General features: G+C 32.3%; 2 protein-coding genes across 2 annotated transcripts; both read left to right on the top strand.

Moving 5' to 3' along the window:
* Positions 1-298: 298 nt before the first annotated feature.
* Positions 299-5,608, top strand: LOC110732244 (myb family transcription factor PHL11-like). The gene is made up of 6 exons (XM_021912158.1): positions 299-963; positions 4,163-4,239; positions 4,347-4,410; positions 4,549-4,645; positions 4,865-4,934; positions 5,068-5,608. The coding sequence occupies exons 1-6, from the start codon at positions 783-785 to the stop codon at positions 5,500-5,502; spliced, it is 924 nt and encodes a 307-aa protein (XP_021767850.1). The 5' UTR covers positions 299-782; the 3' UTR covers positions 5,503-5,608.
* Positions 5,609-6,653: 1,045 nt separating this feature from the next.
* Positions 6,654-13,687, top strand: LOC110732671 (uncharacterized GTP-binding protein YjiA-like). Its single transcript, XM_021912641.1, has 10 exons — positions 6,654-7,121; positions 7,482-7,547; positions 8,288-8,471; positions 9,713-9,909; positions 10,047-10,097; positions 10,622-10,713; positions 10,931-10,995; positions 12,014-12,105; positions 12,969-13,073; positions 13,163-13,687. The coding sequence occupies exons 1-10, from the start codon at positions 6,837-6,839 to the stop codon at positions 13,298-13,300; spliced, it is 1,275 nt and encodes a 424-aa protein (XP_021768333.1). The 5' UTR covers positions 6,654-6,836; the 3' UTR covers positions 13,301-13,687.
* The last annotated feature ends 199 nt before the right edge of the window (positions 13,688-13,886 follow it).

A 13,886-nucleotide genomic window follows, 5' to 3' on the forward strand; every position in this document is an offset into this window, starting at 1 on the left:
CAAATATGTATTTATTGAACTTTAATTCAAAAACAATTATATTTAGTTTTAATTTCCTCATTGCGATGAAGTTATCATCTTTAATGTTATGTATACTCCCTCGATCAATTTATTATAAACTATTGTAATATGGCGTAAAGTGTTTATCTAAGACGATGCATATGGTTGACATATATAAGAGATAGATATATTATAATCATTTCATTGATATAAAAAACACTTAGCTTTTAACTACATTTCATCATTTAGACTTGATAGTAAGAGATGAAAACAATATTAGTCAATTAGTGATCGAGTTGTCTATTGTGCTTGAGCATTGTTTAATTTCATAAGGCCAATCGAGTCATGGAGACATATATTTCAAGGGGTCATGCAATCGAACAAGACTATCTATCCAACACCAAATTAATAATTCAAGCAAATTGAAATCATTAGGGGTGATTATATTAGTTAGAGTGACAATGCCACGATTAATTCCTACCTAGTTTATTGTTATATCGCCCAATTTATATTAATTTTAAGCTTCTTTTTTTTTTTTTTTTTTTTTTTTGAAAGCTTATTAATTTTAAGCTTTACTCTAGATATTTTATACATCAACCAAACAAATTTTAAAACATCATAGGGATTTGAACTCAATAACAAGGGGTTGGAGAATGGAGACAAATAAAATTATCTTGTCGAACACATACTATATATAAAGCTACGTTTGCTTGTAAACTATTGTAAAATAATTATATTGTGATCGATCTCATTTATTTAAAAGAGAGAGATATAGAAAAGAGATGGAGGGAGGTATGAGCGGAGTTTACGGCGGTGGAGACGGCGGAAGCTTCCCGTACCACCATCATCAAGCGTTAGAAGGCGGTGTTTTGTTGTCAAGGGACCCGAAACCACGACTACGGTGGACTCCTGATCTTCATGAACGTTTTGTTGATGCTGTTACCAAGCTTGGTGGTCCTGACAGTATGTTATATTTCCCTCTCTTTCTCTTTTATTCTTTACATTTAATTATGAAAATCCGCAATTTTAAAAGTTAAATTTTGTTGTAATATGGAAAAATAGTCGAGCCTAGGAAAATGATTTATGCAACTCTAGGCTAAATGTTCAAATGTTTTTTTTATCTTAGAAGAATTTTATTATAAGGCTTGGGTTAATTTACATATGTAATTGCTGAAATTGATCAATGAACTAGGTGGTAGCTAGTATTTTTTTTCTTTTTTGACAACTAGGTAGCTAGTATTTGCAAACATTAGAGTTAGACATTTTTATGAGATCATCAAATCACAAAATTATTTGAATGAATTTTTGAAACTTTTGATGGGATATGAATGTCTTTTAGCCGAATTAACCATTGACTAATTTCGAAATCTAGATGGAATAATTGCATTTTCACAAATTATCATTGTTAGACTATAATAATTACGGAGTATTAAAATATTTTCCTTCTTTTAGATATTTTAATTCTTATAGTCCTTCTAATTCTATATTTATTTACAAATTTATTTCTTCAATTACCATTAGATTAATATGTGCAATTGTGCATGCAACAAAATAATACTGTAATACAAGGCTATAAACGAGTTTATAATTGTTTCAGTGTAATGTTGGATACTTCGTATTATTTAGTGTAATATAGAACCCAAACATGTCAATGTGATCGATTTTTTTTTTTTTGTGTGCATTTGCTAATTAATTTAGGATGGATTCCAAATTAATTGGAAAGGAATGAGTGAATGCACTGTGCGCAAGGTATGGTATATCTAGAGTTTATAATGGACACCTTTAATATGCTCCTACAAAATAAGTATTAACAGTAATTGAATTTAAGTTGAATTCGAGCATGTTCAACAATAGTTTTTGATAGTACTATAGTAGTAACTCCTAAAACTTAATTGAGCCAAAATATGATTAACACTGAATGTAAGTTTTTTACAAAGCATAGCAATTAGCATGCATTGGATTCTATTCTACATTAGTTCTCTAGAGTAGTTTTTGGCAAAAGTAGCCAAAATTAACGCCTTTTGGTGTAGAGCTTGCAAAAGCCAAAATCCAACATGACTAAAAAATATTTTTGGGATACTTTTAATTACATGTTACTAACAAACAACTATTATATTTGACATCTAACTTAAAACAACTATCAAAGTATAATGTACGTTGCACAATTATTTATCTATATATATATATATCAGTATATGCAATTAGTTGTACAGTATTTTGTGCAAGGTATAACCAACATTATTTATTTAATTTGTTCATATGCTTATATCTAGTGCATGCGTTAACTAATTATCTTTATCTAGTGCCACGTATGATTAATATTTTTGAAATGTTACAATCACGTAAGATTAGTTTTTTTTAAAGCACTAGGTAGGATTATAATAAAAAATAAATAAAAATTATCAGAGTGACACATAAGATTATTATTGATTTTTTCCCGAGATTTTAGAGCAAATTAGAATTAATAATTTTAAAATGGTACAATAGGATTATGCCACGTAAGATTAGTATTTTTAAAGCGCTAAGTAGGATAATAATATAAAAAAAAATTTAAAAAATTATTATAGCTACACATAAGATTACTATTTTTAAAATATTATTAAATGCTTAATTTAAGTGATTAATGAAACAACCATTATTATAAATTCTTACAAAAATTACATTAAGGAGAGTTTTTTCAAAGAAAATACAAGTTTATAACCTTGATAAACAAGAATAGTTTATCAAGGGTTGTATATGTAAATTACATCTAACTTTGGTTAACTATTATTTTTTCTCTCCTCTTTCAACCTTTTGGTATTTTCTGATTTTCTCTCTTCTCCTTCAAACTTTTGTTGTTTTCTCTCTCCTTCGACCTTCAATTTCAATGGTGGAAAGTACACCTTTTCACTAAATGACGTCGAATAAGTCGAAATCAATGGAGGAAGAAAAGCTTATCTACCCTATGGGGTTAACCATGGCTGTTGTTTTCACTTTGTTATTTGGGTTTCGTTTAATACTGGCGGCGAAGCCGTCGGAAATGGTGGTCCGAAGTCGAATTTAATGGAGGAAGGAAAACTCAACTGCCCTTTAGGGTTAACCATACCGTTAATTTCTCCTTTTGTTATTAGGGTTTTCGTTTAATTTCACAGGCGAAGCCGACGGAAATGGAGTCGAACGGACTTGAAAGAGAAGGTGAAAGTGGGCAGAGATTTGAGGGAGAAGATAAGGTGGGTGGGAAGAAAAAATATGAACAAGAGAAGATGAACATGAAGAAAAAGAAGGTGGGAGGAAGAAGATGATGAATAGTAACAAACGGAGAGTTAATGGTGTTAACTTTTAAAATCTGTCCAACTTGTCATAGTAGCCCACGAACAGTAAAAAAATATATTTTTTAATCAAAAAACACAATTTTCAATGCAACTTATTTACGAAAATACCATTTGATAAACATAATTTATTTATCCAGGTTATAAACTGAGGCTTGCTTGTTTTTTCAAGAGATTTTAGAGCGTTAGGAAAATGTTATATTTTAGCCAATGAAAAAAATTGCAATTTATTTTAAAATTAAAATTTTAAATTAATTATATAATTAAAATATTATCTTTATATTAGAAATTTTATCTAAGTATGGGAAACGAAATAAAAAATTCTTTTTATAATAAAAAATGTAAATAGTAAGCAAGCGAATAAAATCACAAAATTTATCAGATAAATATATATTTAGTAAAATATTTTAATTAAAAAAAATAAAACAAACCGTGTAGTATGTATATATATTTAGTTTAGTTTACACCATAAAAACAGTGAAATCGAGGGTAGTTTGAGTGATCATATTTTGATTTAGGCATGTGAATAGGATTTGTAGAGTAGTATGATAGATCAAGTGTAGTTGATAGGAAACCCACCTTGTGATTTTGAGGTCATAAGTTCGAGTCCCACCAACTATAATTGCTTGGGAATAGCCGAAGAGGAGAATTCTCTTATTATATATATATATCTCCCTCTCTACTCTCAAATGTCGACCTACGTAGTTGAGTTAGCTTAACCTGTGACTCCATAAGAGATGTTTGTTAATTTTGACTCCTTATGATTTGAGTGCTTATAGAGTTATAGTATACTATTTGAACGTGAAATAATTTATTTCATACTGACGATGTCTAACTTGAATTAAATTTTGTAGAAGCAACTCCTAAGTCAGTGTTGAAGTTGATGGGACTAAAAGGGTTGACATTGTATCATTTAAAGAGCCATTTACAGGTATTTCATTATCATCTTCACTTATTAATAATTAATATTTAATTTTTCATAAATTTGTTTTAAATTTTTTGTCAATTTACTCACTAAATTTTTGTTACTTTGTGTAGAAATACAGGCTAGGACAACAGTCAAAGAAGCAAAATAGTTCTGAAGGGAAAACAGATTCCACTAGTAAGCTTCATTTACATTTGATTATTTTTGAAATCAAATAAATATGCCTTCATTATATGCACTTAAATTATACTTATATTATACTTTTGCATGAATTTATGTTTTATAATTTTAATTATGCAAATTATTTTCTTCAAGATCCGAGAAATTCATACTCAAGATATAGCCTTCATTGCTCAGAGGCAAGTACTAGTGGCACTGGCCACGGATCATCAAGTGGAAGTTACGATTTAGGGTATGTGTATATGATCATTTTAAAAAATTGTACTCTCGACCTCGTTACTATTTAAATTGTTACGTCTAAGCATAATTAGAAAGTACTTTTTTTTACAAGTACTTTCTAATTATGCTTAGACGTAACAATTTAAATAGTAATATATCATGTATTTTATTATTATATTGTACAATTTGAAACAAAGGAAGTGCAAATACTCTATTCATATGCTTTGAACAGAGATGTTCCAATCACGGAGGCACTAAGGAGTCAACTCGAGATACAGACCAAATTACAAGATCAATTAGAGGTGCATAATTTTATTTATTTATTCATTTCAAATCTTAAAACAGATAATAATTAAGTAAAGCATTAATTTAAAGGTTAAAAGAATAGAAAAGTACATATTATAATTAATTCTGTAGTTAAATTATTCTTTACAGGTTCAGCATAGATTACAAACAAGGATAGAGGCACAAGGAAAGTACTTACAAGCCATATTATGCAAAGCACACCAAGGCATTTCTGTTGATATTAGCTGCCCTAGTAGTAACAATAATAGTTGTAACAATAATAATGATAATAATAATAATCTAAGTAATCAAGAAAGTATAATGTTTAGTGAACATGTTAATAATAAGGAGATGAAATCAATTTTTGATCAAATTTATCCTGATGATCGTCGATCCGAAGGCAATCAGCAAGATCACAAGGGAGATTTGTTGAAGATTAAGCATGAAGCAGCTGCACCAGGAAATTATTGTTCCTTACAATTGAATTTAAACAATAATGGTAGTAGTACTAATAACCATGATTATGACTTTGGTGGTTCACATGGAGCTGAATTTGAAGCCAAATTGCTTGCTTATAGAAGATAATAACAAGAATTTGACCAAAGTGTAGCCTCCTAATTCCTTAAATATTTAATTTGTTAATGATGTATAGATTCTAACTAGTAATTAATTATACAAGTGATTCGGTTTTCTTTTTTTTTTTTAAATAAATTATATTGGTATAATTTCTTTTGATGTTTCTATATTTTGTCCATAAACATTTACAAACGAGCATTTTTATGTTCATATTCTAGATTATTTGTTGTGCAAGCTATAACATTTGTTCAAGGTCGATTTGATTATTAAATTAACGACTTAAAAGTAAGGACGAGCATTGATTGATCTTGAATTCGACTTATGGTCTAGGATACATGGACACTTCATCTAACTGTCGTGTCCGTGTCGGACACCTTGTCAGACACCGACACTCGTGGGACACACGACGATACGTCTCGGATCGTATCCTATTACGATATGAACTGTTTAACTTTTTTTTAATGAGAAAATTCAAGCAAAGTAAGATAAATAAGGTAATTGTTAACTAACCCTGACCATCCACCACGACGTGTCCACCTTGACAACCACCTTGACCACCAACATTGTAGATTCCACGATGGTTGACCACCAACATTGTACTTTCTGACCACTAAAATGAGCCAACAACGGTCCGCGTTCATATCCGAGGCACTTGGTGGAGACGACAAACCTTCGACGACGCTGTTGAGTCAAGTATATGCCGTACCTTTTTTTTAAATTCCGATGTACCCGGTTGAATGTAATACGCAACTGAACCATGGTATGACCGCATGTAATATGCGACTATACCATGGTGCAGTTGCATATTACATGCGACTATACCATTGTGCAGTTGCATATTACATGCAACTATACCATGGTATAGTTGCATATTACAGGCGATCGTGTATCGTTAAACTTTTAATTTTTTTTAAATAATAATTAAAAATAACAAAATACATTAAATTTAATTAGTAAATTTACGATGATTTTTTTAATTTTTTTTTCTAATGAATTTAATTTAATTTGAAGTTAGTGGTGAAAAAATTAGGTGAGGCCAAATATTAAATTTACAAGAATAGAGAGGTCATTTAATACCGCGATATAAGTAATTCTATTATGGCATTTAGTAACCCCCTTAAACATATCAACGAGACAATATAGCAATACTCCTCTAAAAGGGTTAAAGGGCTAGAAGCCTAGAACTCAACTAGAAGAGAGTCTAAACCTTAAACCCTTTTCTCTCTCTACTTTCCCAATTTCTCTCTTTAGGGTTTAAGCCCCAACACTTTACTACTACTTCCAAGAGCTCCAACTCTCAAATTTGAATTTTCCCCCAAAATTTCTTCGGAAATCACTTAACAATGACGGCTAATTACATGTTTTACAGAGCCTCTGCAACAAAAATCATCACCTCTTCCCAATTCTTTAACCCTTTAACCAAAACCCCTTCTTTTCAAACTCCATTTTCATACCAATTTATCAGGTATATTCACACTACATTGTTTGAAAATGTATTTTACAGAAATCCCAGAAAAAATTCAAGGAATCTATCAACATTCCCTGATTATAATCTCCAAAATGCTGCTTTCGGGGTCGATTCTCGTGTTCCTGCTACTATTATCACTGGCTTTCTTGGCTCTGGCAAGGTATATATATATATCACTGTCTTCTTAATCTAATTTTTATTTGCTAATTTGGTATAGTATAAGGTTACCCACTTCATAATTATATTGTTGCTTGATCATTTGCCTAATTATGTTATTTTTAGAGGCTTAAGTATTCTGGGTTGAACTAAATTTGTGAATTTTTTTCTTAATATCTTTTGATTTTGAGTGTTGTCAAGGTAAAAAAGCATGGAAATTTAATTTTGTTTATAATTATTGCGATTATATTGTAATTTAAGTTGTTGGTTTTGAATTTGGAGTGCAAGTTTCTACAATTATTTGGGGATGTTGCTGTTATTTCATATGTTTATAAGATTGTCTTGCTTGGTGTTATTTTGGCAGACTACTTTGCTGAATCACATTCTCACAGCTGAGCACGGCAAGTGCATCGCTGTCATTGAAAATGAGGTATTAAAACATATGCCTCTTGTGCTTATTGCTTAGTAGATGGTTCTATTAGTTGTGTACTCTCATACTACAAGAACCTGCATTTAGTATTTGTTACCGTTTTTTTGAGTTACTTTCACATAGTGATTCGGCCTCCAAATGACTGGATATCAACTGGATACCAACCAATATTAGAATTAATTGAAGCAACAATGATGCACCAGATAATCAATCAATATTAGAAGTAGTTGCAACAACGATGACAACTAGAAGCAAAGGCCATATGTATTTGGGTACCATTGAGTATCTATTAGCCAAAATGATATCAAGCTTAGTAGATGTATCTAGATATATACGTAGTACTATGCAAACTCTTTTTTACCTTTCATCAAAACTAGAGTACTGTATAAATGTAGAAGAATCACCAGTGCAGTTAACTCAAAATATTTAAAATGGACTAATATTGCAATGACCTAGAGAGCTTTCATGTTATGCAGGAATTGCTACATTTATCTATCGACTTGTCATTTCCCTGGACAATCCTTGTATCCGTCTCTTTGGACAAAAATTTTTTTTATAAGAAAGCTGTAACATTTTCATTAATAATGTTTGAAACTTTTTCCCCTTGTTAAATTATAGAGAATATGTTGCTATGTAGTATTCAGTGATTCTTACAAATGACCCCAGAGGCACATATGCTCTCATCTGAAAAAATGATCGTCGCAGTGTTCTATTAGCTAACTCTTTCTTTGTGTATCCAGTTTGGGGAGGTAGACATTGATGGTTCTTTGGTTGCTAGTCACTCATCTTCTAATGAAGATGACATCGTTATGGTCAATAATGGCTGTTTGTGTTGTACTGTACGTGGCGATCTTGTGAAATTGCTGCTGGAACTAGTTAAGGAGAGGCGAGACAAATTCGATCACATAATCATTGAGACAACAGGTACTTCTTGCCATGTTTTTTACATTATCTTTTTTGCTTCAGCCCGCATCTCAACAAATATGATTGATTTCCTTAAGTATCTCTTATGATTTAAATAAATATGCACTCCGTAATAGTTAGTCTATTCCCACCTTTTGTCACTGAGCTGCAGGCTTGCTATTATTTATTTAAATCTAATCAAATTTAGTTCCGTATATTTAGAAAGTGGAACTATATGAATCATGCCATTAGGCATTAGCAATGGATTGTGATGCTATGCTAACCTCTTAGGTCTATAGAGTGGGGTAAGTAGGACTAAGTTTTAAAATCGATATATTGATGCGTATTTTTGGCGGTTTATATTTAATGGAAGGATTTGAGTGATTTTAATGGTGGAAATTTGAAGGATAGTCTTAGAAGGCGACGATTTCTAAGTTTGATCTTAGGAGCAACGATCCCAAAATCCTAGTTAACAACTAGTTTGAACCTTAACAAAGTTCTCTTCACGCAAAAGCTCAATAATCTCAACTTTTATTGTAAAACATCCTATTAAAATAATTGACATACAACTAGTATATATAGGAAAAATAAATCTATCCTACTTGCTCCGCAAGCAAACTAAATAAACGTCCATAATTAATTAATGAACCAAGATAGCCCACTAACTAATTAGCACAACTTTGAAAGCCCAAGGCCCCATAACTACTACTAAGAAAATAATAAAAACATTATTAAAAACTCGTAAAACCCCTACTTTAAGAGTAAGGTAAAACCAAGAGAGTACCTATAAAAAGAAATAAAGATAGTTGTGAGAAAGGGTTACTCGATTCACATCATATATTGAAGGTCATGACAATTGTATTCACAAGGTTGGAAAAGGGAAAGGAAAGTTTAGTGTAATAATGGTTTTCTTAATATGGATTAAAACATAAATCTTAATTTTTTTGTTAAATTAAGAACCTATATTGTCTAAGCAACTCTTAGCCTCTTAGGACACAACTGCTCCTACTGAAGAATTCATTCTGGTCTTCTATTTGTCAACCCATGTAATTTACTCTTTGGTCTCTTATCTAATTGGACAATTTTCTGTGGCTTTCAAAGAGATTTTTCAGGTCTTTCTGTCTTTTTACCTTATTAGATGGGGGTAGAAGAAAAAAGTAGCAGCATGCTTCTTGTACTTTATTATCAGAATTTTCAGTTTCTAGATTGCAAAATCATTAATATTTGACTACTGACCTCCATGGCTTGCATTTCTCAATCAGGTCTTGCAAAACCAGGTCCAGTAATTGAGACATTTTGCAGTGATGAGATGGTCTCACATTATGTAAAGCTAGATGGAGTTGTAACGATGGTTGATTCCAAACATGCCACAAGACATTTGAATGAAGTTAAACCAAGATTTGTTGTGAATGAGTCTGTAGAACAAGTTGCTTATGCAGACCGGATTATTATAAATAAGGTATTTTGTGAAGCATTGCTACTTGTTCAGCAACTATTGTGTAGCTTTATTTATAGCTTTTATGTCTTTAATGATAATGAAAGGCTTGTATCCTTATGCTGCAAATACTCATTTATCATATTTTTAATTGCTTGCAGACTGATTTGGTTTCCGAGGCTGACTTGGAAGTGTTGACAAAGAAAATCAGGGTAGGCTTTCTACTCTGATTTCTCATTAGTCTTCTTATTTGAACATTTTAAACAGTAGTGAGAGAACATTTCTTTCTTGTTGTCCTCTTTAGTAGTGTAACCATTGGTTCATACTCATGATTCCAAGGATTTTGTAGTATTGGCTAACATTATGCAGAGATAATGCAAGATTGTTAGACCTCAAAATAATTTCTGTTGATATTCTGGAAGTTTTGAGGAAGTTAGGAAGTTCTTATTACAGAGTTAGAGTTCTTAATTACTGTTGTGCTGTGTTGCGTTGCAATGTAATAAGACTGGTCTAGGGAAAAGCTTCTGTTTTTTGCATTTTATAACTGTTATATTTTTTACACTTTGAATTAAATCAGTAATTGGTTCGATTATGTCACATTTCCTTCAGGATTAACTGTTGAGGATATTGGTTCAAAGCCATGAAAGGCATACAGTTAAATAGTTAATGCCCTTTGTAGGAATCTTATATTGAGATGAACTCACTCTATCTATTGTATTCTCTGTCTCTTCTGCAGCATATAAATGGAATGGCACAAATACAGCACGCAAAATATGGAGCTGTTGACATCGACTTTGTTCTAGGAGTAGGTGGATATGATCTTGACAGGTCAGGTTTTGTTTGCAGTCTTTGATCCTTATGATTTATGAGTCATACTTTCAGAGTTGAGACTTGCTAGTGCTAATTGTAACTACAGTTACTCAGATGCAACTTCAATATTTTGTCATCTTTCTATCTTATGCTCATAGAGGATTAGTTAAGTATGATAATTAATTGTCATTTTGGAGCAAGCAACGTGATATTATTTCCGTCTTGGAATTTGCAGGGTTGAATCTGCTGTCCGATCAGATGATTCACATTGTGCTAGTCATGAACATAAAAAGGGACATGGTGAGGAACTTTTTTGTTTTTCTGTCATTTATCAATGTTTTGGTCATTACTCTCTCTGCATAAGATTCTAATGCTGGAAGCTGGTATTTGTTGCTGCTTCTACTATGGTAGATTAACAACTTTCTCCTCTACTATTAGCTGTTAACCTTTATCTTACATCACTGCTTCTTTCCAATTTTAATAATTGATGTATCTGTAGCATGAATGCATGATATGTGGTAAATTTTTATGAAAGTTTGTTTACTCAGCTCATTGGTGATTTTTAGTGTGGTATAATCTGTAGGTTGCACTACTCTGCAAGGCTTGCAGAGATCTTTTGTTGGCATGAGCCGCATGATATACTTGGTTTCTGGTAAAAATCATTGGCGGTGACTGCTGATCCATGATTTGATATTGGAAACATTAGAGTTCAAAGTTGTTGAAAGCCTAGCCTGTTGCATAGATTTCTATTGCAAAATTAGTTGTACTACTCCGTATGTTAGTAAGGGTTTATGTAGCCGAACCCACTTATGGGATTGAGGCTTTGTTTGATTGATTGATTGTACTATGTTAGTAAGCTTCATGACTAAGGTTGGACATAAGTATGTGTCTAGGTGTCAGATTAAGCCATTTTAGGAGTATTTTGAACATATATAGCTGTGTATGAGGGATCAAGTGTCCATACCCATGCAAGATTGTCACTCTGTCAATAATCAAGGGCACTTCGGTTGAAATGAAGTGTTGAACATGGTAAGAGACATAGAAGTTGTATTGGAAATACATGAGGAATCATGGTATAGCAAAGCGCACATAGTGTTAGTGAGGGGTATAAATGTATAATGTTAAGTTTTTAACTTTCCAAGCCTAAGGAACTCAAAGTAAATTTATGGATTTTTTTTTTTTTTTTTTTTCTTCCATATATATAATTCTCCCGTGCCATATTTACTTCCGCGGTTTCATCTTACTACTGCTATGGATGATCTACAAGTAAAATAGTAATTGCTCATCTAATTTTCCTCTGTTTTGTTGACTGTAACAGAGCATCACCAGGGTCATCATCATGATCATACTCATGATTCTGCTGTGTCTAGTGTGAGCATTGTTTCAGAAGGAACTATTGATCTTGATGAGGTAACTAGTTATGCTCTCTTCTCAATTTGGTAATTGTTTATGAAAAACTGTGAGAGGGATTACTCATACATAATGATAAAGTAATGAGTAATCAGTGTTTATTAGTGGATTTTATCTTGAGATAGGAGGCCTACTTAAATTTCAACTTTTCAAAGCATAAAACAACCATTTTAGTGGAGCCCGCCCCAGTTGATATATTTGATGAACGCTTGTCGTTTATCAAGTGGTTCTTTTGTAAATAAGTCAAACAGTATTAATTGCCAACTCATTAGTATGCTGTCAATTATTGTTGCGTGGCAAGGTTGGCCATTTAACTGAGCTAGCAATGAGATAACTCCGTCAGAAAGCTTCTTTCATTCATTCATCAATGGCAGCCATAGAACCACCATCGCCACCCGAACCAAACATGAACCTCCGCAAAGACCATCCCAACTCCACCCACGTATCTCCGACATCACTATTATCAGCGGCTTCGCCGCCAAATTAAACTAAAACCCTATGAATAAAGGGTTAAATTAAGGGCATGGTCAATCCCAAAGGGTAGGGGTGACTTTGTCCTCCATTGAAGTAGTTTTCTTTGCTTGATTTCCGAAGATGCAGTTAAAAATTGGTGGAAATTGAGAAAGAATTATAAGGAAGAGTAAGGAGGAAGGAGTACTTCAATGGAAAAACAGACGCTTATTTTGTTAACTCTGTTTGGTAGGTAGACATTAAGTGAGTTTCATGACCCTTGATATGTTTTTTTTGTTGTTCAAATACATCAACTTGTATTTTCTCATTTTAGTGCTGTTCATTGATCAGAGCCTTAGTGCCAATTTATCTCGAGAATCTTAGTGTTTAAAATTGAGCTTCTTTGTGATTAGCTTGACGATTGGCTCGAAAGACTGATCGAGGAAAAGGGAGAAGACTTGTACAGATACAAGGGAGTTTTATCAGTCAACGGATCTGATGAGCGCTATGTTCTACAGGTATTTGACCATAAATTTCTTCCCTATTTTAGTTTTTGGTCATCATTGCACAATTGTTGAACCTTAGGTTTATGGTGGTGGTTCTTCAGGGTGTTCACACTATGTTAGATGGTTGCCCGGGAAAAACATGGACTCCGGATGAAAAGAGGATAAACAAACTGGTTTTTATTGGACGTGATTTGGATGAAACAATGCTAAGAAAGGGATTCAAAGGATGTTTAGTATGACAAACTACCTGCTCGCTTTCAATTGATAATTGCAGCTAATTGTATATGGTAAATATTATGACATGAGATACCATGAGGGATATACACCAACTGTAAAATTATTTCACCGAATATTTTGGAGTTGTGAGGCCGGTTGGATGGTTTGTAGGTCGATTGAATAGATTTGGTCGGAGGGAATTCAGTTTGTATCTTATTTCTATGATGAATATACCATTCAATTTCAAGTCTTCTAGCGTATGTCATTGACATTTTTGTAATCAAGTTGGCTTAATTTAATGAGCTTACTTTAGTTACACAAAAAAATGATACTCTGAGTTTGAAGGCTTGAAACGTTTCGTTTGTGGTAAATTTTACATTTTCTCGTTTCTGTTTCGTTATCGTTTTCATTGCCGTTTCGATCGTTAATGATATACGGAGTATTATACATTTATACGGGTGCTTAATTATTTGCATATTAAATTACATTTAATTATTTCCTGAAGAATATGACTTGTGAAAACAACTTTATCATTGCATAATTAGATTTTTCGTCACATTTGATTCCTTTTCCCCTAAAATCTAGCGCTGATATCTTTCATTATTATTG

Source organism: Chenopodium quinoa, unplaced genomic scaffold (assembly GCF_001683475.1).
Source record: "Chenopodium quinoa cultivar QQ74 unplaced genomic scaffold, ASM168347v1, whole genome shotgun sequence".
In the NCBI taxonomy this organism is placed as follows: domain Eukaryota; kingdom Viridiplantae; phylum Streptophyta; class Magnoliopsida; order Caryophyllales; family Amaranthaceae; genus Chenopodium; species Chenopodium quinoa.

Excerpts from the sequence above, each read along its gene's own strand:
- LOC110732244 (XM_021912158.1), top strand. The coding sequence starts at position 783 with ATGGAGGGAGGTATGAGCGGAGTTTACGGCGGTGGAGACGGCGGAAGC. Across the intron at positions 4,240-4,346 it reads ATTTAAAGAGCCATTTACAG|AAATACAGGCTAGGACAACA; the intron begins GTATTTCATTAT and ends TACTTTGTGTAG. Across the intron at positions 4,411-4,548 it reads AGGGAAAACAGATTCCACTA|ATCCGAGAAATTCATACTCA; the intron begins GTAAGCTTCATT and ends ATTTTCTTCAAG.
- LOC110732671 (XM_021912641.1), top strand. The coding sequence starts at position 6,837 with ATGACGGCTAATTACATGTTTTACAGAGCCTCTGCAACAAAAATCATC. Across the intron at positions 10,098-10,621 it reads TGTTGACAAAGAAAATCAGG|CATATAAATGGAATGGCACA; the intron begins GTAGGCTTTCTA and ends TCTCTTCTGCAG. Across the intron at positions 13,074-13,162 it reads ATGAGCGCTATGTTCTACAG|GGTGTTCACACTATGTTAGA; the intron begins GTATTTGACCAT and ends GTGGTTCTTCAG.